The following is a 27516-nucleotide window of genomic DNA, read 5'->3' on the forward strand; positions in this document are numbered from 1 at the left end:
GTTGAGTATATCTTCAGCGGTAAAGCATTGAAGGTTTTTGTGTACGAGGGTAATCAAAGTTAAAGCAGTACTTTAGATGATTAATCTGTTGATACCAAGTAGTTATCAAGTGCCGCTGCTTTTTTCTTAGCAAATTTGAGTACCTTAGGTTCCGTCATTGAGTTAGATAAAATTTGGCTGTTAAATTTTCCACACAGGTCCAGGAGCTGACTCTCATATACCTCACAAGAGTATTTAACAAGAAGGCAAAGTTTAAGTGGCTTAAAGCCATCACCAGGAAGTATCATCAGGTCGTGGTATGTAATTTTATGTAAAGCCTTCCTAATGAGAAGCCCTTTGCAGTATATACTTGGACAGGAGTGAAAACATGATCAGAAGTCACTTTTCACCTTGGGATGATGTTGGAAATTTTATTTTAAATACTTGAAAGGCTTATTTTAGTTTCCATGCTGAGTTCAATTTCTTGTGGATACATATTCCAACGAATATAAACATTACACTGTTCCTCTGGAATTCCCATGGAGCAACTCCCAGAAAATGTCTATTTTAGGTGGAATCTTTAATCAGAAATATCTATGATACAGGATATATAAATCACCACAAACTATTTTGAAAATACACTATTTATATTTCAAATGTGATCCCTCATGTTATCTGTGTGTATGTGTATCCACCCAGCTTTAAGTGCTCAGTGGAGTCAAAACGAGATTAAAGTCATTATTCACTTTTTCTGTCTACTTTCAGATGAATACATTTAAACTTTTTTTTTTTTCGCGGCAAAGTTTCCAATCTTTTAGGATGGGGTGCTGAGATGTTTTAAAGAGGGTATTGGAAAGATGGGACTTGAAACAGTAAATGTTACACTGTGAAGAATACATAGTATGGCAAAATACCTAATTTGGAGTAGAGCAAGTCCAACATAATGAAAAATATAAATTATAAATGATATTTTCTGGGTTTATTTTGAAGTATGACACATTGAAAACTTACCACAATGGATGCCGTCAAATAAAATGGAGCAAGTTAATGAAAGATTACAGATTAGGTTTGTGTTATGTTCTGTGTCACCAAATTCATTAACGTGTCAGGCACAATGGAAGTCATACATTTTGAAGCTTCTTATTACAGAGTTACTGGTATTTGGCTTAGATCAATGGAGCCTAATGGTTAGAGTTTTAATTAATCTTTGCTAAACTTACACATGGGCTCGGAGAGTGGTGTGAAATAACATTAACATCTCTTTGTCTCAAAAACTGAGTAAAAGGTGGATTATGAAGCTGGCTGACGTCTTGCAGTGGAATTTGAAACTCAAAGCCTGATTTTTTTTTTTTTACTTCATGTGAGATGTGTATTATAGTTCTATAGATACGCCTGTCAGTATAAAAGTAGCACAAGCTTCACCTTGTTTTTCTTCTTTAGCAGTTAATTTTGGTGATTTTAGAAGGATTGTTTGTTTATGATTTATGTGATAATGTCCCCTTTCCCCCCAGTCCTCTAATCAAACCTAAAGCAAGTATCTTTGGCATTTCCCTGCTTGATTCTTGGCATCACTGGTTGTAAAGCTCAGTTATTAGGACTGAGTGGTCTTCTTCAGCTTTATATAATTGAGTCTTTAAAACAGAGGATTACAGCATTTTTCGTATATTATTTATTTGATCAGAATATTTTTATATTTTGATATCTTTCTTTTTTAAAAAAGTGATGACTAGAATAACAGTGAGCAGTGGTACTTCACTTATCTGTTGTTAAGTGGTAAGATGGGTTCAAATGAACACATTTTTCATATAACACTGATTTCCAGAGCTTCATCCTCATCTCTGGACATAGGACTTGTCAGATGATTATTTTAGTCCCGCCTCTAGAACTTCATCATTATTGTGCACTGGACTTTGTGCTTTACTTCCAATTCAACCTGTTTTATTTTGATTATTATTTACGTATTTAGGCTGTGCTGGGTCTTCATTGCGGCACGCAGGCTGTTCGTTGCAGGATTCTCTCTAGTTGTGGTGCACGGGCTCAGTAGTTGAGATGTGCGGGCTCCAGAGTGCGCAGGCTTAGTTGCTCCATGGCATGTGGGATCTTAGTTCCCCAACCAGGGATCGAACGCATGTCCCCTGCATTGGAAGGCGGATTCTTAACCACTGGACCACCTGGAAAGTCCCTCAACCTGTTTTAAATTAAAATTATTTTCTTCCTCAAAACTGGCTAACCTCATAATTGGCTCATTTCTGTTGTTGGTATCATTATTCTCTGCCACCATAGCTCAGACTCTGGGATCCTTTTAGACTCCTTTTTCTTTCACCTTGTTTAATTAATCTCTCTATTTCTGTTGCCATTAGCTTAGTTTATGTCATTACCTCTCTTCTAATTTAATACAATAATGTCTTAGCTAGTTTCCCAACCCACTGTTTTCCCTCTTCTGTGTACCCATGTAAACCATCAATTTTCAAAGGAATAGGAGTCAAAGTACCTTTTATGGTAAATTAACATTAAATTATATGTGTTTATTGCAATTCTAAAGATATCTTGGAACTGTACAGAGCTTTAAGGTCATTCTAAATATCAGGTGTACAAAACATATACCAACTGAAGGTTCTAATTAGTACAAAGCACTGGATTTTTTTCTGTAACATCAAAGTCTTCTGTTTATAAACTCCACTGACTTCTGAAAGTTTTCAAACTTCTCTACTAATGACACTTAATCCCCCAAATACTGGTACAACAGAGTCATTCATTCAGTAAACATTTACCCATGATTGCTATGTACCAGACCCTCTAAATTGAGACATACCAAGAGACGGAAGGTTTGAATTGCCAGAAAAATGATTTTTGTTCTTGGATAGAAAGGCTTAGTGTAAGGGTGTAACAGTTTTGCCTACGTATCAATTAATGATGATGCAGTCAATTAAAATTCTGTAAGAATTTTTTAAAGAAACTTGAAAGTCATTGGAAGCGTATGAGGAAGAATAAACATACAAAAATAGGAGAAAAAATTTTTAAAAATTCAACAAATAACATTAAAATATAAGGCACGGTAATTAAAATAATACTACTGGTTTGAGATAGACAAACCGATGGAACAGTAACAGAAATATACTCAAGATATATCGGGGAATTTACAGTGATATGATAAAGGGCAACATTTCAAATCAATAGAAAGATGGATTATTCAATAAGTAGTGTTGGGACAACTGGCAGCTATTGGAAAAGAACTAGTTTGATCCTAGTGTCACTCTAATGCCCAAATAAACTGCAGGTGGTTGGGGTTTAAATGTGGAGGGAGGAAAGTGAAATCATAAAGTACTGAAGAACCCTGGATGAATATTATGAGCTTGGGGTAGGGAAGGGTGCCTTTTCAAGTATGACATGCATTCATAAAAGAATATATTGATAAACTTGACTACTTTAAAATGGAAAGCTGTGCCACAAAACAGCCATAACCAAAATTCTGATACTAATGGAAAAAGGGCCAATTTCTCTAATAATGAGCTCCACAAATGTATGAGAAATAGGCAGAACAAAGCTATATCATGGAAGCAGTTAAAAAGGACAGGTAAACAATAAAGATGGTCAAGCTTACAGATAATTATATAAAACATTATTATTATGGAGAATTTTGAACCCAGGCAAAAGTAAACTGAAAAGTGTAATGAACTTGCATAAATCCATCACCTGTTTCAATAATTAACTCGTGGCAAATTTGCTTTAATATATAACCCATTTACTTACCCAATCTGTATTATTTGAAGTATATTTCAGTCATTCTATCATTTTATCTGTAAATATGTCAATTACTGCCAAAAGATAAGAGCTTTTTTCTAAAAATCACAAATCATTATTAAACCTAAGAAGAACAGACAAAACAATAATTCTCTAGTATCTTCATATCTACTTAGAGTTCAAGTTTCCAATTGTCTTATGGATGTCACAGTTGTTTTTTCCCAAGGCTGTTTGTTTGAATTGTGATCCAGCTACGGTCCCCATGTTGTGATTGGTTGACCTGTTTCTGAAGTCTCTTGAATTCTTAGGTTTACACTTCATCTCCTTTTTTCTTTTGCGATATATTGAAGATATGGGGTTATCTGTCTTAGGGAGTTTCCCACAACATGGATGGTGCTGATTTTGTTGGCGCGTATGATTCTGTGCTGTGGAGTTGTTCAACATTAATGACATAAGAATATTTATCAGTTTTAGAAAACTTTCAATCATGTTCTTTCCTGTTTTTTTCCTATCTTTGTCTCTTCATTGTGGGTATTTCTAATCTGTATTACAGCTTATCAATTTTTTTCTTTAGAGGTATCTAATTTTTTAAACCCATTCATTCAATTCTCAATTCCAGTAGGGTTTTTATTTTTGTTTTTTTTTTTTTCAGTTCTAGGATTTCTGTCTGGTATTTGAAATTATTTTTTCTAATTTTCTGACAGAATTCTGAGCCTCGTCTTTGATTTTCTTATAAAGTCTGTCTGATAAGTTGATTGATTATCTGGTCTGCTTCTGTGTTTCGTGATGCTGACTTCTATTCTAGGATGCCTGACTGGTGGTGTTTTGTGTGTTGACATTGTATGTGTCATTCTTCCAGTTTTCCGAAATAGATTACTTGAGGGAGGGTGATGTTGATTTCCCTTCAGAATGGATTTATTTTTGCTTCTGGAAGGTGGGTGGGAGTACTTATGATCCTGGATCACTGTGGTCCAGAAGGGGCTTGAGATTTTGAAATTGGATTCAGTTCCAGATTCTAGCCTCGCCCAAAGCCAGGAGGGCTCAGCGGGGCCCCTTCTCCTCGTTAGGTCCTGAGCTCCCTTTCCCTGCGATCCTTCTGAAAGCCCTGCTCAGCTCTGATTGCCTCATCCGCAGGCGTCCCTGTGGGGAAAGCAGTCCCACGTGCTAGGCTCACCTAGTGTAGGTCTGCGTCTCTGCAGTCCTGTAGGTTTTCACTGCCTTGATAGCGTTTGGGTGCTTTCAAGCAACTGCTTTTTGTCTTGCCCAGCTGCAAAGACAGCTGAGAGAGAGAGAGAGTTGGTATGTACTGCCTAGACTGCCATTACTGGAAGCCACTGAGTTCTTTTTGATTCCAGCTTCTGATCCCATATGTGTGTGTGTATATATATATATATTTTTTTTTTTTTAATTTTATAGGAATGATGTATACTGTTCATTTAGTTTACTTCCTTCTAAGGGGCTTTCACATGATGTCTCAGTTGCCGAAAAGCCTTGAGTTGGGCTTTACCTAGCAGTGCGGACACCTGGCTGAAGTGAAAGCCTAGTTCACCCTTGAGGAAACAAGGTTCTGCAGGTGTTGTTCTGTGCTCGGCTTCAGAAATCAGACATTTCCAGCTTTTACTTCTGGATTGTGATTTCCTCATAGAGGATTTTGTCCATGCCAATTGAAAGTTTAAATTTATGCCATGTGTGAATGAGTGGCAAAGTGCCCTAATAAGAATGGGGAAAATATCTTCTTTTTCCAACCATGTTCAGACACCTCAAACAACTGTGAAATACAATTTTTCTTCCAGTTTTCCAAAATATTTATCTGGGCTGAGACCAAGAATGAAAGCATTTTAGGCCAAAAAGCTCCTTGGAAATTTTATGATTTTATAATAGAGTTCCCTTTTGAATTTTAGGCATATGTTGTTAGAGTATCTTATTTATGAACGCAAGATTTTAGTGCATTTTTACATCAGTGAAATAACTCGTGTTTCTTTTCTATATTATAAGTTATTTTCCTGATATTTAGCTATTTCATATTTGTAGTTTTTCGGCTATATTATCAGCCTATATTTGTTTAGGTAACAGAGGTAGCAATTAAAAATAGCTATCATAATTTTGAGTTAGTTTTCAACTTATAATTTGATACTTGTATTCTAGCATTGCCATATTGCCAGAAACCTTAATTCAAGTCTCTAAATATTTAATACAATCATTTTGAAAACCAAAATAATTTGGTGTTTTTATCTTGGTTGCTCTGAACAAAGCCAGTACTTCAAACTTCTCGATGCTTCAGGGTGAAAATTGTGTTAAGTAGTATTTGAATTTAAATGTGGCTTAAAATGTTTCTTAGTTCTAAAGCCCTCTGTAATTTCCGTTTTCTAAGCAATATTTGCTATATTTGATCTTCTAGATGAAGAAAGATTTGACTATGATTAAATATGTACAGTACCATCCTGGAATAAATTTTATTCATAGATTAGTAAAATATGTGAAGCGTGATTTAGGAGAAAATATTTTAGGCCATTAAATTTAGTTACATAAGCTATGGTATGTTTTAAATTCTGTGCAATGAAATCTGTTTTGCTTTAAAAATAAAAAGTTCATTGCACTGGAAAATGTGGAGTATTTGTTATCCAAGACCATCAAAAGCATACCCGGTCACATATTTAGGAAAATTTTGAAATACTAGTTTTAGCCTATCAATTTAATGGCATTTGTTATGATTGTCTGATTTTCTTATCCGTACTTAAAAGCCTTAAGAGGGCTTCCCGGGTGGCGCAGTGGTTGAGAGTCCGCCTGCCGATGCAGGGGACACGGGTTCGTGCCCCGGTCCAGGAAGATCCCACATGCCGCGGAGCGGCTGGGCCCGTGAGCCATGGCCGCTGAGCCTGTGCGTCTGGAGCCTGTGCTCCGCAACGGGAGAGGCCACAACAGTGAGAGGCCCGCATACCGCAAAAAAAAAAAAAAAAAAAAAAAAAAAAAAGCCTTAAGAACACTCTTAATACTTGATTTGGACACATTTCTTACAGTACATCGGTTTCAGTGCAGTTCTTTTCTCTGATATGGAGTAAGTATAGGACCTGGCACAGTGCCTGGCACATATTTGGTAATCGATAAACATTGCTTTCTTTCCCTTATCCCACCCCCATTCTTAGCCCATGATTTTAAAGGTATTAAGAAATAAAAATAGTACTAGGAAAAATTTAAGAGCTCAGCTTCCATTTAAAAATTTTAAACTTCTTTTTCTAAAAGAAGGGTTCAAAATTAATGCATGGTGTTGTAGGCAGGGTTCTATGATGGCCCCAAGATTCCCACCCTCTGGAGGACACCCCTGTGTAAGCCCCTCTCCTTGAGTGTGATCAGACCTGTGAGTCACTCCCTTGATTGGGTTGTGTTACATGGCAAAGGTGATGGTTGAATCATTCTGTGATTATTACCTGATATGACTCCTAGCAGACTGGAGAGAGAAATTTCTGCTGGCTTCGAAGAAGTAAGCTGCCTCATTGTGCATGGCCACGTGGCTGGGACCTGAGGGTGGCTTCTAAGAGCTGAGAGCAATCCCCACCAACAGCCAGCAAGCAGTCAGGGGCCTTGGTCCCAGCCACAAGGAAACTGAGATAATAAACAAATGTAGGGGCTTTTAAGAGCATCCTGAGCATAGGTGAGATGACACCTCGGCCAACACATCGATTTTAGCGCTCTAAGACTGAGAAGAGGGCCAGTTAAATCGATTTCTGACTCAAGCCACAGAAACTGAGAAAATCAATGTATATTGTTTTAAGCTGCTAAGTTCGTGGGAGTTTGTTATGCAGTAATAGAAAATCAATATATTGGGGAAAACCTCCCTTGTGAAAGTTAAGTTATCGTTTATTCACTTGACAGTGTGAACATCTTTGTTCAGGACTGGCAGTCAAAGGATGAAGATGGATACGAGTAATCATCCTCATCAGTAAACAGTCAAAGGTTAGAGCTGTGGTCGGAATAAAGGCCCCGACTATGTCTATGTTCTAATCCCGGAAACGGAACATGTCACTTTACGTGGCTAAAGGGGCTTTGTGGGTGTGATTAGGTTAAAGGCCCCGAGATGGGGAGATTATTCTGGATTTTCCAAGTGGCCGCAATATAATCATAAGGGTCAGTAGGAGGAAGGAAGATGTGATGAGGGATTCAGAGGTCAGGTGGAGAAGTATTTGAAGATCCTGCACTGCCGTCTTTGACGATGGAACTGTAAGTTAAGAAATCTGTGGTGTCTTAAGCCACTACCTTTGTGGTAATTCGTGCAGCAGTAGGAAAATAGTACACAAGATAGCTGAGAGAAGCCTGTTACCTCGAAGAAAGCAAAGCAGTGATTCGTAGGACACAAGCTGTACAGGACGAAGAACACCTCAAAGATAAAAACTTTAGAAGTTGTTTTTTGGGGGTTCTAGTATTGAGACCTCCTGGTCTGCCATCTTGCTAATGTCCTATGAATATCTTCTTCATTACATTCTTATTATCTACTTATAGCTTTATATACTTTATATATATCCTTTTTTTCAACTTTATTACATATTTTATTAAAACTGAGAGGACATTTAATGTAAGTTGTACCCAAAATGCTATCATTCAAAATCTTAAGACACCAACAATTGTAAAATGGATCTGCATTTCAGAAATGTTAAAATGTGTGTGTATGGGGGTAGGGGGTGGAGATCAGGGAGAAGCATCTTAGATTCAATGCAATGCAGCAGATACCTCCAAATTCCTTTGCCAAGTGATTGTAAAAACTTTCCCTCCTACCAGAAATACAAAAATTCAAAATTTCCACATTGCTACAAAAACTGAGAGAGTTTGATGATACGGCTTAAAAAAAAAAACAAAAAACCTGCAGTTCCCTGAGCACATTTTCCAAATACTTATAGTTATTTTGTGTTCCCTCTAGTGTAAATTGCTGTTGCCATTTTTCTACTCAGTTTTGTATTTTCCCTATTAATTTTAAGAGCTTTTTATGTATTCTAGCTTTATTCATTGTGAATATTGTCTGTCATATTCTGGATTGGTTTTGTAACTATTTTTTACATTTTTCTAATTATCTCTTTCTTCACCAAATCAACTTTTTTATTAAGTTTTATAACCAGTCTTCACATCTTATAGGTGTTTCATCCCTGTTCTTGTTCAAAATTGTCTTGCCTATTCTGGGCTTCAGCATTTCTTTGTGAATATCAGGGTCTGTTTGTCAAGTTTTATGAACAAAAATCTTTGAAATTATATTGATTGTATAGATTAACCTTCAACATTTGCATCTTTATTATAGTGCATTTTCCCATCCATGAACGTGGTATACCTCTCCAACTGGTCTTCCTTTATATCCTTTAATAAAGTATGAAATTTGTTCTCATAAAGCATTTACAGATCTTTTGTTAGATTTAGTCTATGGAATGTTATTTTTTGTTAGCTACTTGGAGTAAGACATTAAAACTACATTTCCTAACTTATTGTTCGTGGTGTTCAAATACACTAATTTTGTTTGACTTTGTATCCATAATATAAAAAAAAAACAAATAGCTTGCCTAGATGGTCTCTTAATTTGCTTATGTAGATAATCATATCAAATGCAAATGTTTCTTCAAGGAATTTCCCTGTTATTTCTAGTTGGCTAACACTTTTTTTTAACATCTTTATTGGAGTACAATGGTGTGTTAGTTTCTGCTATATAACAAAGTGAATCAGCTATACATATACATATATCCCCGTATCCCCTCCCTCTTGTGTCTCCCTCCCACCTTCCCTATCCCACCCCTCTAGATGGTCACAAAACACCGAGGTGATCTCCCTGTGCTACGCGGCTGCTTCCCACTAGCTATCTATTTTACATTTGGTAGTGTATATATGTCCATTGCCACTCTCTCACTTTCTCCCAGCTTACCTTTCCCCTCCCTGTGTCCTCAACTCCATTCTCAATGTCTGCGTCTTTATTCATGTCCTGCTGCTAGGTTCTTCAGAACCTTTTTTTTTTTGGATTCCATATATATGTGTTAGCATATGGTATTTGTTTTTCTCTTTCTGACTTACTTCACTCTGTATGACAGACTCTAGGTCCATCCACCTCACTACAAATAACTCAATTTCATTTCATTTTATGGCTGAGTAATATTCCATTGTATATATGTGCCACATCTTCTTTATCCATTCATCTGTCGATGGACACATAGGTTGCTTCCATGTCCTGGCTATTGTAAATAGAGCTGCAATGAACATTGTGGTACATGACTCTTTTTGAATTATGGTTTTCTCAGGGTGTATGCCCAGTAGTGGGATTGCTTGGTCATATGGTAGTTCTATTTTTAGATTTTTTAAAGGAACCTCCATAATGTTCTCCATAGTGGCTGTATCAATTTCCATTCCCACCAACAGTGCAAGAGGGTTCCCTTTTCTCCACACCCTCTCCAGCATTTATTCTTTGTAGATTTTTTGATGATGGCCATTCTGACTGGTGTCAGGTGATACCTCATTGTAGTTTTGATTTGCATTTCTCTAATGATTAGTGATGTTGAGCATCCTTTCATGTGTTTGTTGGCAATCTGTATATCTTCTTTGGAGAAATGTCTATTTAGGTCTTCTGCCCAGTTTTGGATTGGGTTGTTTCTTTTTTTGATATTGAGCTGCATGAGCTGCTTGTAAATTTTGGAGATTAATCCTTTGTCAGTTACTTCATTTGTAAATATTTTCTCCCATTTTGACGGTTGTCTTTTCGTCTTGTTTATATTTTCCTTTGCTGTGCAAAAGCTTTTAAGTTTCATTAGGTCCCATGTGTTTATTTTTGTTTTTATTTTCATTTCTCTAGGAGGTGGGTCTAAAAGGATCTTGCTGTGATTTATGTCAGAGAGTGTTTTTCCTGTGTTTTCCTCTAAGAGTTTTATAGTGTCTGGTCTTACATTTAGGTCTTTAATCCCATTTTGAGTTTATTTTTGTGTATGGTGTTAGAGAGTGTTCTAATTTCATTCTTTTATATGTAGCTGTCCAGTTTTCCCAGCACCACTTATTGAAGAGGCTGTCTTTTCTCCATTGTATATTCTTGCCTCATTTATCAAAAATAAGGTGACCAGGGGCTTCCCTGGTGGCGCAGTGGTTGAGAGTCCGCCTGCCGATTCAGGGGACACGGGTTCATGCCCCGGTCTGGGAAGATCCCACATGTCGCGGAGCGGGTAGGCCTGTGAGCTGTGGCCGCTGGGCCTGCACATCCAGAGGCTGTGCTCCGCAACGGGAGCGGCCACAACAGTGAGAGGCCTGCATACCGCAAAAAAATAAAAAAATAAAAAAATAAGGTGACCATAGGTGTGTGGATTTATCTCTGGGCTTTCTGTCCTGTTGCATTGATCTGTATTTCTGTTTTTGTGCCAGTACCATACTGTCTTGATTATTTAGCTTTGTAGTATAGTCTGAAGTCCGGGAGCCTGATTCCTCCAGCTCCGTTTTTCTTTCTCAAGATTGCTCTGGCTATTTGGGGTCTTTTGTGTTTCCATACAAATTGTGAAATTTTTTGTTCTAGTTCTATGAAAAATGCCAGTGGTAGTTTGATAGAGATTGCATTGAATCTATAGATTGCTTTGGGTAGTATAGTCATTTTCACAATGTTGATTCTTCCAATCCAAGAACATGGTATATCTCTCCATCTGTTTGTACCATCTTTAATTTCTTTCATCAGTGTCTTATAGTTTTCTGCATACAGGTCTTTTGTCTCCTTAGGTACGTTTATTCCTAGGTATTTTATTCTTTTTGTTGCAGTCATAAATGGAAATGTTTCTTTAATTTCTCTTTCAGATTTTTCATCATTACTGTATAGGAATGCAAGAGATTTCTGTGAATTAATTTTGTATCCTGCTATTTTACCAAATTCATTGATTAGCTTTAGTAGTTTTCTGGTAGCATCTTTAGGATTCTCTATGTATAGTATCATGTTATCTGCAAACAGTGACAGCTTACTTCTTTTCAGAGTTGGATTCCTTTTATTTCTTTTTCTTCTCTGATTGCTGTGGCTAAAACTTCCAAAACTATGTTGAATAACAGTGGTGAGAGTGGATATCCTTGTCTTGTTCCTGATCGTAGAGGGAGTGGTTTCAGTTTTTCACAATTGACAACCATGTTGGCTGTGGGTTTGTCATATATGGCCTTTATTATGTTGAGGTAGTTTCCCTCTATGTCTACTTTCTGGAGGGTTTTTATCATAAATGGGTGTTGAATTTTTTCAAAAGCTTTTTCCGCATCTATTGAGATGATCATATGGTTTTTCTCCTTCAATTTGTTAATATGGTTTATCACATTGATTGATTTGCCTATACTGAAGAATCCTTGCATTCCGGGGATAAACCCCACTTAATCACAGTGTATGATACTTCTAATGTGCTGTTGGATTCTGTTTGCTAGTATTTTGTTGAGGATTTTTACATCTATGTTCATCAGTGATATTGGCCTATAGTTTTCTTTCTTTGTGACATCTCTGTCTGGTTTTGGTATCAGGGTGATGGTGGCCTCCTAGAATGAGTTTGGGAGTGTTCCTCCCTCTGTTATATTTTGGAAAAGTTTCAGAAGGATAGATGTTAGTTCTTCTCTAAAAGTTTGATAGAATTTGCCTGTGAAGCCATCTGGTCCTGGGCTTTTGTTTGTTGGAAGATTTTTAATCACAGTTTCAATTTCAGTGCTTGTAATTGGTCTGTTTATATTTTCTGTTTCTTCCTGGTTCAGTCTCAGAAGGTTGTGCTTTTCTAAGAATTTGTCCATTTCTTCCAGGTTGTCCATTTTATTGGCATATAGTTGCTTGTAGTAATCTCTAATGATTCTTTGTATTTCTGCAGCTTCAGTTGTTACTTCTTTTTCATTTCTAATTCTGTTGATATGAGTCTTCTCCTTTTTTTTTCTTGATGTGTCTGGCTAATGGTTTATCAATTTTGTTTATTTTCTCAAAGAACCAGCTTTTACTTTTATTGATTTTGCTATTGTTTCATTCATTTTTTTCCTTTATTTCTGATCCGATCTTTATGATTTCTTTCCTTCTGCTAACTTCGGCTTGTTTTTGTTCTTCTTTTTCTAATTGCTTTAGGTGTACGGTTAGATTGTTTATTTGAGATGTTTCTTGTTTCGTGAGGTAGGATTGTATTGCTATAAACTTCCCACTTAGAACTGCTTTTGCTGCATCCTGTAGGTTTTGGGTCATCGTGTTTTCATTGTCATTTGTTTCTAGGTATTTTTTTATTTCCTCTTTAATTTCTTCAGTAATCTCTTGGTTATTTAGTAGTGTATTGTTTATCCTTCCTGTGTTTGTATTTTTTTACAGATTTTTTCCTGTAATTGATATCTAGTCTCATAGCATTGTGGTCAAAAAAGATACTTGATATGATTTCAATTTTTTAAAATTTACCAAGGCTTGGTTTGTGACCCAAGATATGATCTATCCTGGAGAATGTTCCATGAGCACTCGAGAAGAAAATGTATTCTGTTGCTTTTGGATGGAATGTCCTATAAATATCAATTAAGTCCATCTTGTTTAATGTATCATTTAAAGCTTGTGTTTCCTTATTTATTTTCATTTTGGATGATCTATCCATTGGTGAAAGTGGGTGTTAAAGTCCCCTACTATGATTGTGTTACTGTCGATTTCCCATTTTATGGCTGTTAGTATTTGCCTTATGTATTGAGGTGCTCCTATGTTGGGTGCATAAATATTTACAATTGTTATATCTTCTTCTTGGATTGATCCCTTGATCATTATTTAGTGTTCTTCTTTGTCTCTTGTAATAGTCTTTATTTTAAAATCTATTTTGTCTGATATGAGAATTGCTACTCCAGCTTTCGTTTGATTTCCATTTGTATGGAATATCTTTTTCCATCCCCTCACTTTCAGCCTGTATATATCCCTAAGTCTGAAGTGGGTCTCTTGTAGACAGTGTATATACGGGTCTTGTTTTTGTATCCATTCAGCCAGTCTATGTCTTTTGGTTGGAGCATTTAATCCATTTACATTTAAGGTAATTATATGTATGTTCCTATTAACCATTTTCTTAATTGTTTTGGGTTTGTTATTGTAGATCTTTTCCTTCTTTTGTGTTTCCTGCCTAGAGAAGTTCCTTTAGCATTTGTTGTAAAGCTGGTTTGGTGGTGCTGACTTCTCTTAGCTTTTGCTTGTCTGTAAAGGTTTTAATTTCTCCATCAAATCTGAATGAGATCGTTGCTGGGTAGAGTAATCTTGGTTGTAGGTTTTTCCCCTTCATCACTTTAAATATGTCCTGCTACTCCCTTCTGGCTTGCAGAGTTTCTGCTGAAAGATCAGCTGATAACCTCATGGGGATTCCCTTGTATGTTATTTGTTGCTTTTCCCTTGCTGCTTTTAATATTTTTTCTTTGTATTTAATTTTTGATAGTTTGATTAATATGTTTCTTGGAATGTTTCTCCTTGGATTTATCCTGTATGGGACTCTCTGTGCTTCCTGGACTTCATTGACTATTTCCTTTCCCATCCTAAGGAAGTTTTCAACTACAATCTCTTCAAATATTTTCTCAGTCCCTTTCTTTTTCTCTTCTTCTTCTGGGATTTTTCTCTTCTTCTTCTGGGATCCCCTATAATTCAAATGTTGGTGCATTTGTTGTCCCAGAGGTCTCTGAGACTGTCCTCAATTCTTTTCATTCTTTTTTCTTTATTCTGCTCTGTGGTAGTTATTTCCACTATTTTATCTTCCAGGTCACTTATCCGTTCTTCTGCCTCAGTTATTCTGCTATTGATTCCTTCTAGAGGATTTTTAATTTCATTTATTGTGTTGTTCATCATTGTTTGTTTGCTCTTTAGTTCTTCTGGGTCCTTGTTAAACATTTCTTGTATTTTCTCCATTCTATTTCCAAGATTTTGGATCATCTTTACTATTATCACTCTGAATTCTTTTTCAGGTAGACTGCCTATTCCCTCTTCATTTGTTTGGTCTGGTGGGTTTTTACCTTGCTCCTTTATCTGCTGTGTGTTCCTCTGTCTTCTCATTTTAATTCATTTACTGTGTTTGAGGTCTCCTTTTCATAGGCTGCATGTTCTTATTTCCCGTTGTTTTTGGTGCCTGCCCCCAGTGGGTAAGGTTGATTCAGTGGATTGTGTAGGCTTCCTGGTGGAGGGGACTGGTGCCTGTGTTCTGGTGGATGAGGCTGGATCTTGTCTTTCTAATGGGCAGGACCACCTCTGGTGGTGTGTTTTGGGGTGTCTGTTGATCTTATTATGATTTTAGGCAGCCTGTCTCCTAATGGGTGGGTTTGTTTTCCTGTCTTGCTAGTTGTTTGGCATGGGGTGTCCAGCGCTGTAGCTTGCTGGTTGTTGAGTGGAGCTGGGTCTTAGTGGTAAGATGGAGATCTCTGGGAGAGCTTTCACCATTTGATATTATGTGGTGCCAGGAGGTCTCTGGTGGACCAATGTCCTGAACTCGGCTCTCCCACCTCAGAGGCACAAGCCTGACACCAGGCTGGAGCACCAAGACCCTGTCATTCACACCGTTCAGAAGAAAAGGGAGAAGGACATGAAAGAAAGAAAGGAAAAAAAATTAAAATAAATTTTTTTTTAATTATTAAAAAATTAAAACGTAATAAAAAAGAAAGAATGAAGAGAGCAACCAAACCAAAAAACAAATCCACCAGTGATCAAAAGCGCTAAAAACTATACTAAAGAAAAAAAAAACACGGACAGACAGAACCCTAGGACAAATGGTAAAAGCAAAGCTATACAGACAAAAATCACACAAAGAAGCATGCACACACTCACAAAAAAGAGAAAAAGGGGAAAAAAAAATATATATATATAAAAAATAAAAAGAGAGCAACCAAATCAATACACAAATGTACCAATGATAATAAACCCTGAATACTAAACTAAGATAAACATAAAACCAGAAACAAATTAGATGCAGAAAGCAAACCCCAAGTCTACAGTTGCTCCCAAAGTCCACTGCCTCAATTTTGGGTTGATCGTTGTCTATTCAGGTATTCCACAGATGCAGGGTACATCAAGTTGATTGTGGAGATATAATCTGCTACTCCTGAGGCCGCACAGAGAGACTTTCCTTTCTTTGTTCGCACAGCTCCTGGGGCTCAGCTTTAGATTTGGCTCCGCCTCTGCGTGTAAGTCACCTGAGGGCGTCTGTTCTTCTCTCAGACAGGACGGGGTTAAAGGAGCCGCTGATTAGGGGGCTCTGAATGCGGGGTGCGCCTGCAGCGCCAGAGGGCAGTGTGATGTTGCTCCAGCCTGAGGCGCACCATGTGTTCTCCTGGGGAAGTTGTCCCTGGATCCCGGGATCCTGGCAGTGGCGGGCTGCACAGGCTCCCTGGAAGGGAGGTGTGGATAGTGACCTGTGCTCGCACACAGGCTTTTTGGTGACTGCAGCAGCAGCCTTAGCGTTTCATGCCCTTCTCTGGGGTCTGCACTGATGGCCGCAGCTTGCGCCTGTCTCTGGGGCTTGTTTAGGTGGTGCTCTGAATCCCCTCTCCTTGTACACCCTGAAACAATGGTCTCTTGCCTCTTAGGCAGGTCCAGACTTTTTCCTGGTCTCCCTCCCAGCTAGCTGTGGCGCACTAGCCCCCTTCAGGCTGTGCTCACGCAGCCAACCCCAGTCCTCTCCCTGGGGTTTGACCTCCGAAACCAGAGCCTCAGCTCCCAGCCCCTGCCCACCCCAGCAGGTGAGCAGACAAGCCTCACGGGCTGGTGAGTGCTGGTCGGCACCGATCCTCTGTGCGGGAACCTCTCCGCTTTGCCCTCTGCACCCCTGTTGCTGCGTGCTCCTCCGTGGCTCCAAAGCATCCCCCCTGCCCACACCCCATCTCTGCCAGTGAAGGGGCTTCATAGTGTGTGGACACCTTTCCTCCTTCACAGCTCCCTCCCTGAGGTGCAAGTCCTGTCCCTATTCTTTTGTCTCTGTTTTTTCTTTTTTCCTTTGCCCTACCCAGGTACGTGGGGAGTTTCTTGCCTTTTGGGAAGTCTGAGGTCTTCTGCCAGCGTTCAGTAGGTGTTCTGTAGGAGTTGTTCCACGTGTAGATGTATTTCTGATATATTTGTGGGGAGGAAGGTGATCTCTATGTCTTACTCCTCCGCCATCTTGAAAGTCTCAACATTTATATATGTTCTTTATTGAGGTGTTTCTTCAAATCTTTCATAATTAAAAAAGTGAGTTGTTTTCTAATTGAGGTTTGAATATTATTTATATACTTTGGATACAAGTTCTTTATCAGGTATATTTTCTTTCAATCTGTAGCTTATCTTTGCGTTATTTTAACAGTATCTTTTAAAGGGCCGAAGTTTTAGATTTTGATGAAGTTCAGTTTATACATTTCTTCTTTTATGGATCATGCTTTTGGAGTCACATCTTATTTTTGCCTAATCCAAGGCAACAGATTTTCTCATTTGTTTTCTTTTAGATGTTTTACATTTTTACATTTTACATCTTGCAGATGTTTTATATTTTAAATTTAGTTTATGTTTCATTCTGAGTTAATTTTTATATGCGGTGTAGAGTATGGATTGAGTACCTTGTTTTGCATGCAGTTATCCATCAAATTGACTTTGTGCCGTTGTCCATGAGAGTCATCATTGAACATGGTAGGGTAGGGAACTCCGAAATGCCATCCCTCCCCTGAAACAAGGATTAAGCTGGCAAAGTCTTTCAGAATCAACTTTTCTTGAAGTTTGAAATCTAACAAAAAAAAACTTAATGGGAGGATGCATAATGAAAAAGGAAGCTGCTGAATTTCAGGGAGGGCTATGTGGCCTTTTAATTCACCTGTTTGCCATTTATTACTCCTATGCTCAGCAGTGACTATGAAGATAGCAACCCATATACTTAGTTAGCTTCCTGGTGCAGAGGGAGTAATATGGACCCAATTCTCAAATAATTGTGGTTATGTGTCTTGATCCATTTGGTGACTCCCTGAGGAATCAACTCAAGGGCTTGGCTTTCTTTCATCTGCCTCAGAACCTTCTCAGAGACACATGAGATTCCCGGGAAACATTTGTCCAAAGCATTTAGTGACAAATATACTTGCTATAGCTGCCTGGGGGTAAGAGATAACAATTGGGACAAGCAGTAGACACACTGAAAAATTCCAGGAAAGAAGAGACTGGGAAAGGAAATGCATAGGGATATAAGGGCTTCGAAAAGCTCTCAGGTATACAGGGAATCTAGAAAGCCACACACATGCACAGGACTGGAGGTGTGCTCATTAAAGACCTGAGAAGATCCTAAGCTTTCACCTCCAACTGACTTGTAGGCTCCAGAGAATCAGGAATTCCAGTCATAAACAGCTTGACTAAGCACTGGAGTGCTTAAACACAGAGCCAATCTGCAAAGACTGGGAGGTGACAATGATGACAGTGATGACAATGATGATTAGATCAAGTCGTTTAAGGAAATCTCTGTTAAATCACTAGCTGACCAGTAAGCTTAAATAACAGAGATTTCAGTGGCCATTAATGACAAAGAATACTGTCCTTACAAATTTATTTTAGAAAAGCCACTAACAAGCAACTACAACCTCCCTCAAAGTAGCAACAACAAACCCAGAGTTGCCACATTATAATATTCAAAGTGTCCAGGTTTCAAAAACTATTATGTTGCATGCAAAGAAACAAAGTATGGCTCATTATTTGGGAAAAAAATAACAGTAACTGTCCCAGAGGAAGCAGAGACATTGGACTTACTAGACAAAGACTTTAGAACATCTTAAATATGCCAAGAGATCAAGGATATCATAAACAAAGAAGTAAAGGAAATAGGGGAATAATGTCTCACCAAGTAGAGCATATCAATAAAGAGACACAAACCATAAAAAGGAGCCAAATAGAAGTTTTGAAACTTACAACAATTAAAAAATTCTTTGGAAAAATATAACAATAGATTTGAGTAGGTAGAAGGAAGGATCAGTGAGCTTGAAGGTAGGTGAGTTGAGATCCAGTCTAGAGAGCAGAAAAGAAAATGAAGAAAAATGGACAGGACCCACAGACTTGCGGGACCTGATCAAGCTTACAACATATGCATAATGGAAACCCAAGCAGAGAAGAGAAAGAAAAGGGCAGAAGGAATATTTGAAAAATTAATGACCTTCACCAAATTTGGTGAAAGATGTGAATCTACAAATGCAAGAACCTCAGGATAAATTCAAAGAGATTCACACCAAGACACATTATAATTAAACCATCAAAGCCAGAGAGAGGCTTGAAAGTGACCCATCATGTACAGGAAATCCTGAATAAGATTAACAGCCAATTTCTTACCAGAAATCATGGATGCCAGAGAGTGGATAATATATTGAAAGTCTGGAAGGAAAAAACCTGTCAAACAAGAATAGTGTATCTGGCAAAATTATCCTTCAAAACTGAAGGAGAATAGGATTTTGCTGGATGAACAAAAGCTGAGGCAGCCATTCACCTGGAGACATGCCCTACAAGAAATGCTAAAGGGAACCTTCAGGCTTAAATGAAGGGCATTAGACATAACTCAAAGCCATACGAAAGAATGAAGTACAAGAATGAGGTCAACTATGTAGGTAAATAGAAAAGCCAGCATTACTGTATTTTTCTGGTAATTTTTACTTTGTATATGATTTAAGGGACAAATGCATAAAACAGTGATTATAAATCTATGTAATGGACACACAATGTATAAAGATGTACTTTGTGACAATTACAACATAAAGGGGGGACAGAGCTGTGTAAAAGCAGAGATTTTTTACACTATTGAAGCTAAACTGGTATTCAAACTAGATTGTTATAGATTTAAGATGTTAATGTTAATCCCTGTAAGTAAAAAATATACAGAAATGTAAATTAGAGAATCATAATAGTATCCTAGAACAAATAAACACTAAACAAGACAGTAATGGAGGAATTGAGGAACCAAAAACTATGATATATAAAAAAGCAAACAGCAAAAAGGCAGAAGTAAGACCTTTACCAGCAATTGCTTTAAATGAGAATAGATTAAACTCTCCAACTAAAAGGCAGAGATGGCAGAAAGGATGAAAAAACAAGATCCAACTGTACACTGTTTGTGCCCCTCTCTCCTCTCCAACGTTCTGCATTGCAAACTGTAGTGCCTTGGTCTCCATCCTCTTGATTCAGGAAGTCCTCTTGTCTCTGCCTGGGTCCCCTTCCCAGGGCTGTGTTTGGGAAACTCAAGGCAGTGAGCTGGGAAAACCCTCTCTCAGGGCTCACTTCTTTTTTCCTTTATGTCCAAAGTCATGAAAGCTGTTTTTTCGTAGTTTAACATTTTTGTTGTTTTAAGTGGGATAGTAAATCTAGTTACTCCATCTTGGGTGGAAGCAGAAGACAGTATTGATTAATTTTTTTAACCTATAAAAGTTTTTAGGGTTATAATTTTTTAACCCTTTAAACTTGGATTTTATTAGTAATCTTTGGTTTTACCAATTACTCTGTAAACTAGATTTACATTGATAACCTTACAATTATCCATTAAAAAGGTATTTCTTTGGCCTTTTAAAAATCATTTTAATGATGATAAATATGTTAATTCAAAAAAGCATCCTAGTTTCTTTTAAGCATACTATAAAAGTGATTTATACTGATCTTAATCTTTTGGCTTTTCTTCCCCCCTTAGAGTAAGAGGAAAAAAAAATTTTTTTGAATGTGTTGACAAGTATCCATTGCCAGTAAGCTATTTTTCATGTCTCAGGAAAATAGTTATTTTATGCACTAGGTCATTGTGGACTTATATTAATTACAGCAGTTACAGGGGTAAAGAAAGAAAGCTTGAGTAGGCATTCTAATTACTGATCTGGAAACAGAACAACTGGAAATGTGGTTCTAAGTTTTCTTTAAGAAATAATGCCTTTTGATCTAAAAACATTAATTTAGATAGCAAGAAACTCCTAAATTTGTATATTTATATCTGTTTTTTAGGTTTAATGAAAATAATTTTGTGAGTCTTTGTCTGTGTTTGGTCTCTTCCTCTGAAAGCTGCTTTAGATTAGAACGCCCTGCTCATTTAAATGAAAGGGGAATTTAGCCTTAAGTGATGAAAAAGTAGAAGTTTCATGACTCACATTGATATGAAAAAAGAATACAAGAATAGTGATGGATATTGTTTTAATTTTGCCAGTACAAGTTGTAGTTAACAAGTGATGAATACCAAGATTATATATACTCTAGATGTAACGCCAGAAAAAATAATCCTTCAAACATACAGTAATAATACTTGGTCCTGAAATGCATCAATAAGCCATAATACCTTTTTGGATATAATATTCATTATGATGCGTGTTTCTTAACATAAATATTAATCTTCAAGGAGTTTATAGCTGTGACTAAGAGAAAATTCCATAGTTAGTCTTGGATAGGAAAAACTTTAGAAATGAATTTAATAGTAATTTTGCTAATAAGAGTCGCCACATAGCGTTTCCATGCAGCAGAGAAGTGGTGTTTTGTGCTTTTTGACAGCTTACCATCGTGGCTGGCAGTAAGGCTGGATATCGGTCAGTAGATCAGAATCACAATGTTAGCACTGGATAAATTAAAGCTATTATTCCAATTCTGATTGGGTGGCTTTAGAATGGGGCAAATCAGACGTGTAACAAAGAATGGCAGTTTGCTTCATTTAAAAGGATCCTCGCACGTCTCTGCCCCCAATACTCTCCTGTCTCTTCTTTATTCCTCATATCCAGGAGGAACTATACTCAGAAGAACACATTCTGGGTAGAGAAGGCCGGCCAGCTACTCTGGAGGGTTAGTGGTGTGGTGTCACATTACAAAAGCTATTGAAGAGGACCAAAAAAACAAAAGCAAACTTTTGGTAACAAGAAAATATTTGCGTATTAAAAATGAATTACTTCCATTTTTCTCTGCTACTAAAGCAGAGTGCTGCTGTTGTGGACTGGAAACCTTATTCTTAAAAGGGCTGGTGCTCTCTGGAAATGTGAAAGCAAAATGAAGGCTGCAACTTGGCTCCAAAGTAGTGGCTTCCCAGAGATTTCCAGAATTAAAATGATATTTATTCTCATATGTGCCCAAATGATTTGGGAGCAATATAGACCTTTGTCATAATGTATATTCTTCCTCCACTGAGGGAAGAAGTCATTCGTTACTGTGTGGGAGAAATGTAGATGAGTTGGGGGAAGTGGTTTATGTCTCTCTCAGATGGTGTTGCCTCCATTTACTCAGATTGCAGGAGCCTGTTATATGAAAAAAACATAAATTGCACCATACTATAAAATGATAATTAGGACCTATACAACTTCACTGTTCTTTCTGTCTGAAAATATCTTCTGATTCATCTTCAAGCTTATTTCTCATTTTTAGCCAAATGGTTCTTCTTAAAGTCCAAACAAAAAATGGAAAGTTGGCCTGATTTATTTACCTCCCTATGTATCTGGAATTTGATACCTTTGTTTCCCACACCCTCAGGTTCCAGTCCATTGGCATGTCCTGTGGGCTACTCTCCAGAGCATAGCCCAGCTGTGTCTGCTTTCCACCATCTCCACTATAAACGCCCTAGCTCAAGCTGCTGTCACTCCTACCTGTTCTCACTTCCAGTGTTGATCTTCCCCTCTCCATTTACACACACTACTTGGGTAGTGGTGTGCGAGGGCTGCCATAACAAAATACCACATACCAGGTGGCTTAGACAACAGAAATCTATTTTCTCACAGTTCTGAAGTCCAAGATCAAGTTGCCACCAGGGCTGGTCTCTGGTGAGAGTTCACCTCCTAGCTTGTAGAAGGCTGCTTTCTCACTGGGTCCTCACATTGTGAAGAGAGAGATCACTGGTGTTTCTTCCTCTTCTTTTAAGAACAACAGTATTGGGAATTCCCTGGCGGTCCAATGGTTAGGACTCGGCACTTCCACTGCAGGGGGCCCAGGTTCAATCTCTGGTCGGGAAAGTAAGATTCTGCAAGCTGTGCAGCATGGCCAAAAAAACAAGCAAACAAACGAAAAACCAAAACGGTCATTTCAGATTAGGGTCCCACCCTTATGACATCATTTAACCTTAGTTACCTGCCTAAAGACCCTATATCCAAATACTGTCACCCTGAGGGTTAGGTCTTCAGTATCATAGGAAATCTCAAGTGACCCTGAGTAGACAAAACGCCTTTAAAAAGAAGAACAAAATTGGGGAATTCACACCTCCTGATTTCAAAAACTTATTACAAAGCTACAATACTCAAAACAGTGGCATAAAGACAGACATATACAGCAATGGAATAAAATAAAGAATCTGAAAATAAATCCTCACATAAATATTGTCTATTTTTGACAAGAGTGCCAAGACTAGTCAACAATAAAAGGACAGTCTTTTCATGCAAAAGAATGAAGTTGAACCCTTACAATGAACATTAACTCAAAATGAATAAAGACCTAAATGTAAGACCACAATTATAAAACTCTGAGAAGAAAACATAGGTGAAAAGCTTCATAACTCTAGATTTACTAATGATCTCAGGGAAGACACCAAAAGAATAGGCAAAAAAAGAAACAATAGATAAATTGGACTTTATAAAAATTTTAAAAAAACTTTTATGCATCATAGGACAGTATCAGAGTAAAAAGGCAACTCACAAAATGGGAGAAAATATTTGCCAACCATATATCCCATAACGAATTAATATGCAGAATGTGTAAAGAACTCCTACAGCTCAACAACAAAAAGACAACGCAGTTAATATAATAGGCAAAAGAGTTGAATAGACATTTCTCCAAAGAAGCTATACAAATGGCCAATAGGTACCTAAAAAGATGCTCAACATCATTAGTCATTAGAGAAGTGCAAATCAAAACCACAGTAAGATACCACTTCAAACCCTAATTAAGATGGCTATTATATTAAAACAATGGAAAATAACACACATTGGCAAAAATGTGGAGAAATGGGAACCCTGGTACAGTGTTGGTGGGAATGTAAAAAGGAGCAGCACACTGTGGAAAACATTTAGTGGCCCCTCAAAAAGTAAACACAGAATGATCAAACCATATGATCAGCAATTCCATTCTTTGGGAAATACACAAAAGAATTGAAAGCAGAGACTCAAACAGATACTTGTATACCAATGTTCATAGAAGCATTATTCACAATAGTACAAAGGTGGAAATGATCCAGGTGAATAGCTAAACGAATAAACCAAATATGGTTTATAAATAAAATGAAGTATTATTCAGCCTTAAAAAGGAAGGAAATTCTGATCCATGCTACAATGTGGATGAGTCTTAAAAAACATGCTAAGTGATATAAGCCAGACACGAAAAATCAAATATTGTATGATTCCACCTATATGAGGTATCGAAAATAGGCAAAGTTATAGAGACAGAAAGCAGAAAGAGGTTATCAGATGCTGCCTAAAAATGACTGATAGGACCATGTGTTTACAAGGAGGAAGAGCAACTAAAATTCTCGTACTTTGTTGGTTTGAATGTAAAACGATACACTGTGGCCATTTTGGGAATCTAGTTAGCAGTATTTACTAAGGCTAAACATGCTTCATCTAGGACCAGCTTCCACTGAGGACGCAGTGAGCTGGGATGATCATCACTCTCACCATTACAACCACAAGAAGGAGAAACCTGAGCAAACCTCAAGTTCACAACTTTCTTGAACTCATTAGAGAGCAGAGGCTGAAGTGCTACAAGCTAGCCCCAAATCTAAGGAGAGGCAAGCACATGCAGGGAGAGACAAGATGCAAGCTTACCTGGGAAAGATGCAGCTGAACATCAGGAAGAAGAATTTAGCTAGGATTCTCAGAAAATAGGTAAAAGCCAAGTTGGATTGGTGACAGAATTTGGAGCCTGTGGGGACTGCAGATACAAGGGAAAATTACATCCAGGTGTATACTTTTCTTCACAAACCTCACCAGGTGTCCACAGAAATGATACATGAAAATTCTGAGAAATGGTCTCTCATTGTGCCAGCCTGGAGGGAAAGGTATGAAACCCTACCCAGATCCTTTCCCCCTTAAAAACCTTAAACTGCAGAGGAAAGGGTAACAAATGCTCATTCTGAGGGCACTGATAAAACACCACTGCAGCTGAAGAAAGGGAAAAGGAAAAAAAAAACCTCTTCCCTGAGGAAGGATAGCAATACATGGAGGGCCCAGAACTGTGGGAACAGAAGCACTAAGAGGACCACATCCTTAGACTCAGGGACACAAGGCCTGATTTAGACTGACGCTTAATCAGAACGACAGTGGGTGCTTCCCCTTAGACCTCTGCCGCGTGACTGTGTCAAGTAACAAGTAACAGTGGAACATTGCTTGCGAGAATTGTAAGAACGTGAATCAAGAGGTATAGCACAAAAGGATAGCCTAAAGTTGAAGGAGGAGCAGACACTGAGAAAAATCCTCTGGTAAATGAGCCCCACCCTAAACACAAGTATTTATAGAAGAATTTGAAGACGGGTGTACAACAAATCCTAAACCCAGCTCAACCCTATTGATAGACTCAAAGCCCCATACTAAAATTCTAGTAGAAGGAAAGGCATGTCCATCTCCAGGCATGAAAACAATTTACCTGAGTCACTACTGACTAATGCTAGAAAAAACTACAAGGCATATGAAAAAACAAGAAAAACAACACACGGTCAATAAAAAAAAAAAGCAAACAATAGACCAGATTCAGATATGACACAGATGTTGGCATCGGCAGACAGATAATTTAAAATAACCATAATTAATATGCTAATGGTTCATAGGAAAAGATTAGCACCATGAAAGACCAGATGGACAATTTCAGCACAGATGGATACAATAAAAAAGAATCAAGTGCAAATGCTAAAGGTAAAATAACCACAGAAACAGAGATGAAGAAAATATTCTTCAATGGGCTCATCTGTAGACTTGTGCAGCTAGGGAAGGAGTTAGTGAACTTGAAGACAGGTTGATAGAAATTATCCAAACTATAGCCATTATTTTGTAATAACCTATAATGGAGTATAATCTGCAAAATTCTAAGTCACTATGCCATACACCCGAAACTAATAATATTGTAAATCAACTATACTTCAATAAAAAATAGAAATTATTCGAACTAAAGCAAAAAGAGTGGGAAATAAAGCATTCAAGAGCTGCGGGACAATAACAAATAGTGTAACATATGTGTAATTGGAACCCAAGAAAGAGAAGAGAAAGAATAGGGCAGAAGAAATATTTGGTTGAGAATTTTCTAAAATTAATGTTAGACACAAATACCAGATAGAGAAGCTTGGAGAACATCAAGCAGGATAAAACCAAAGCACACCCAGCCCCCAACTGATTTCCTATTCAAACTGTTGAAAACCAGAGACAAAGATAAAATCTTGAAGGCAGCTAGAGAAAAAAACATGCAACAGTACAGAGAACCAGTGCTATGAATCACAGGACTTATCATCACCTAAGCTAGAAGACAATTGAGTGGTATTTTTAAAGTGCTGAAAGAAGAAAAAGCCTGCTAACTCAAAGTCGTATACCTCATAAAACACTTTTTAAAAAATGTGATTCCTTAAAAAGACCATTAAACTTGATAAACGTATAAACCATGAAAGAAGGGTAGAAGACACAAATCACCAATATCATGAATGAAAGAAGAGACATTTGTATCCTAATAAGGGAATTCTACTGACAACTTTATGCCCACAATTTTGACAATTTAGATGAACTGGACCAATTCCTTGAAAGACACAATCTAATAAAACTTACTGAAGAAGAAATAGATAACCTGAATATCCTATCAAAGAAGTTGAATTCATAGTTTAAAACCTCCCAACAAAGAAAATTCCAGGTCAAAATTGCGTAACTGATGAATTCTTTCAAACATTTAAGAAATAATACCATTTCTATGCATCCTATTCCAGAAAAGAGAACACTTTGCATTCATTTTATACAACCAGCATTACCCTGATACCAAAATCAAAGTCATTATAAGTAAAGAAAGTTACAGACCAACATCTTTTATGAACAGAGATGTAAAATCACTCAACAAAAAAGAACACAGTATAACCAAGGTGCGGTTTGTCCTTGGAATGCCAGGGTTGGTTCAGTGTTTTTAAAATCGATCAGTATTATTCATTGTTATTAACAGACTAAAGAAGAAAACCATATGATCATCTCAGTAGATGCAGAAAAAGCATTTGCCAAAAATCAACATTGATTTATAATAAAAACTCCTAGTAAATGAGAAATAGCATGGAATTTCCTTAACCTGATGAAGGGCATCTGCAAAGTCTTATAGCTAATACCACACTTGATTGTCAAGGACTGAATGCTTTCTTTATAAGACCTGGAATGAGGCAAGGATATCCCCTTTCACCATTAACTGGAAGTCCACTCCAGTACAATAAGGCAAGAAAAGGAAATAAAAGGCATACAGATTAAAAAGAAAGTAATACAACTCTCTATTCACAGACAACATGACTGTCTATAAGCAAAATACCAAAAAAGCTATTTTAAAAAAATTCCTAGAACTAATAAGTGAGTTTACCAAGAACACAGGATACAAGGTTAATATATAAAAATCAATTGTATTTCTCTACCCTAGCAATGGGAATTCAACAATTTAAAAAGTGTGCATGTGCTCACACACACACACACACACACACACACATTTAGGTATAAATCCAACAAAGTATGTGCAGGGTATGTGTGCTGAAAACTACAATCACTGATGAAAGAAACCAAGGAAAACAAGTAAATGGAGTCATATACCTTGTTCATGGATTGGAAGAATCAATAGGGCTACATTGTCCATTCTCCTCAAATTGATCTGTAAATCCAGTGCAATCACAGTCAAAATCCCAACAGGAATTTTTTTATAGATATTGAAAAACTGACATTTAATTTATA

At 37.4% G+C, this 27516-nt stretch overlaps 1 protein-coding gene across 1 annotated transcript in view; it reads left to right on the forward strand.

The window, feature by feature from the left end:
- The window catches only part of MTPAP (mitochondrial poly(A) polymerase), a 58269-nt gene extending 30753 nt beyond the window's left edge, over nucleotides 1-27516 (forward strand). Inside the window, exon 11 of the mRNA XM_089906330.1 lies at nucleotides 198-27516. Within this exon, the coding sequence (XP_089762456.1) occupies nucleotides 198-210 (13 nt within the window). The 3' untranslated portion in view covers nucleotides 211-27516. The remainder of the gene's footprint in view (nucleotides 1-197) is intronic.

Source organism: Delphinapterus leucas, chromosome 2, assembly GCF_059928025.1.
Source record: "Delphinapterus leucas isolate spDelLeu-1000000601 "Yukka" chromosome 2, BTC_Dleu_Yukka2, whole genome shotgun sequence".
Lineage (NCBI taxonomy): Eukaryota > Metazoa > Chordata > Mammalia > Artiodactyla > Monodontidae > Delphinapterus > Delphinapterus leucas.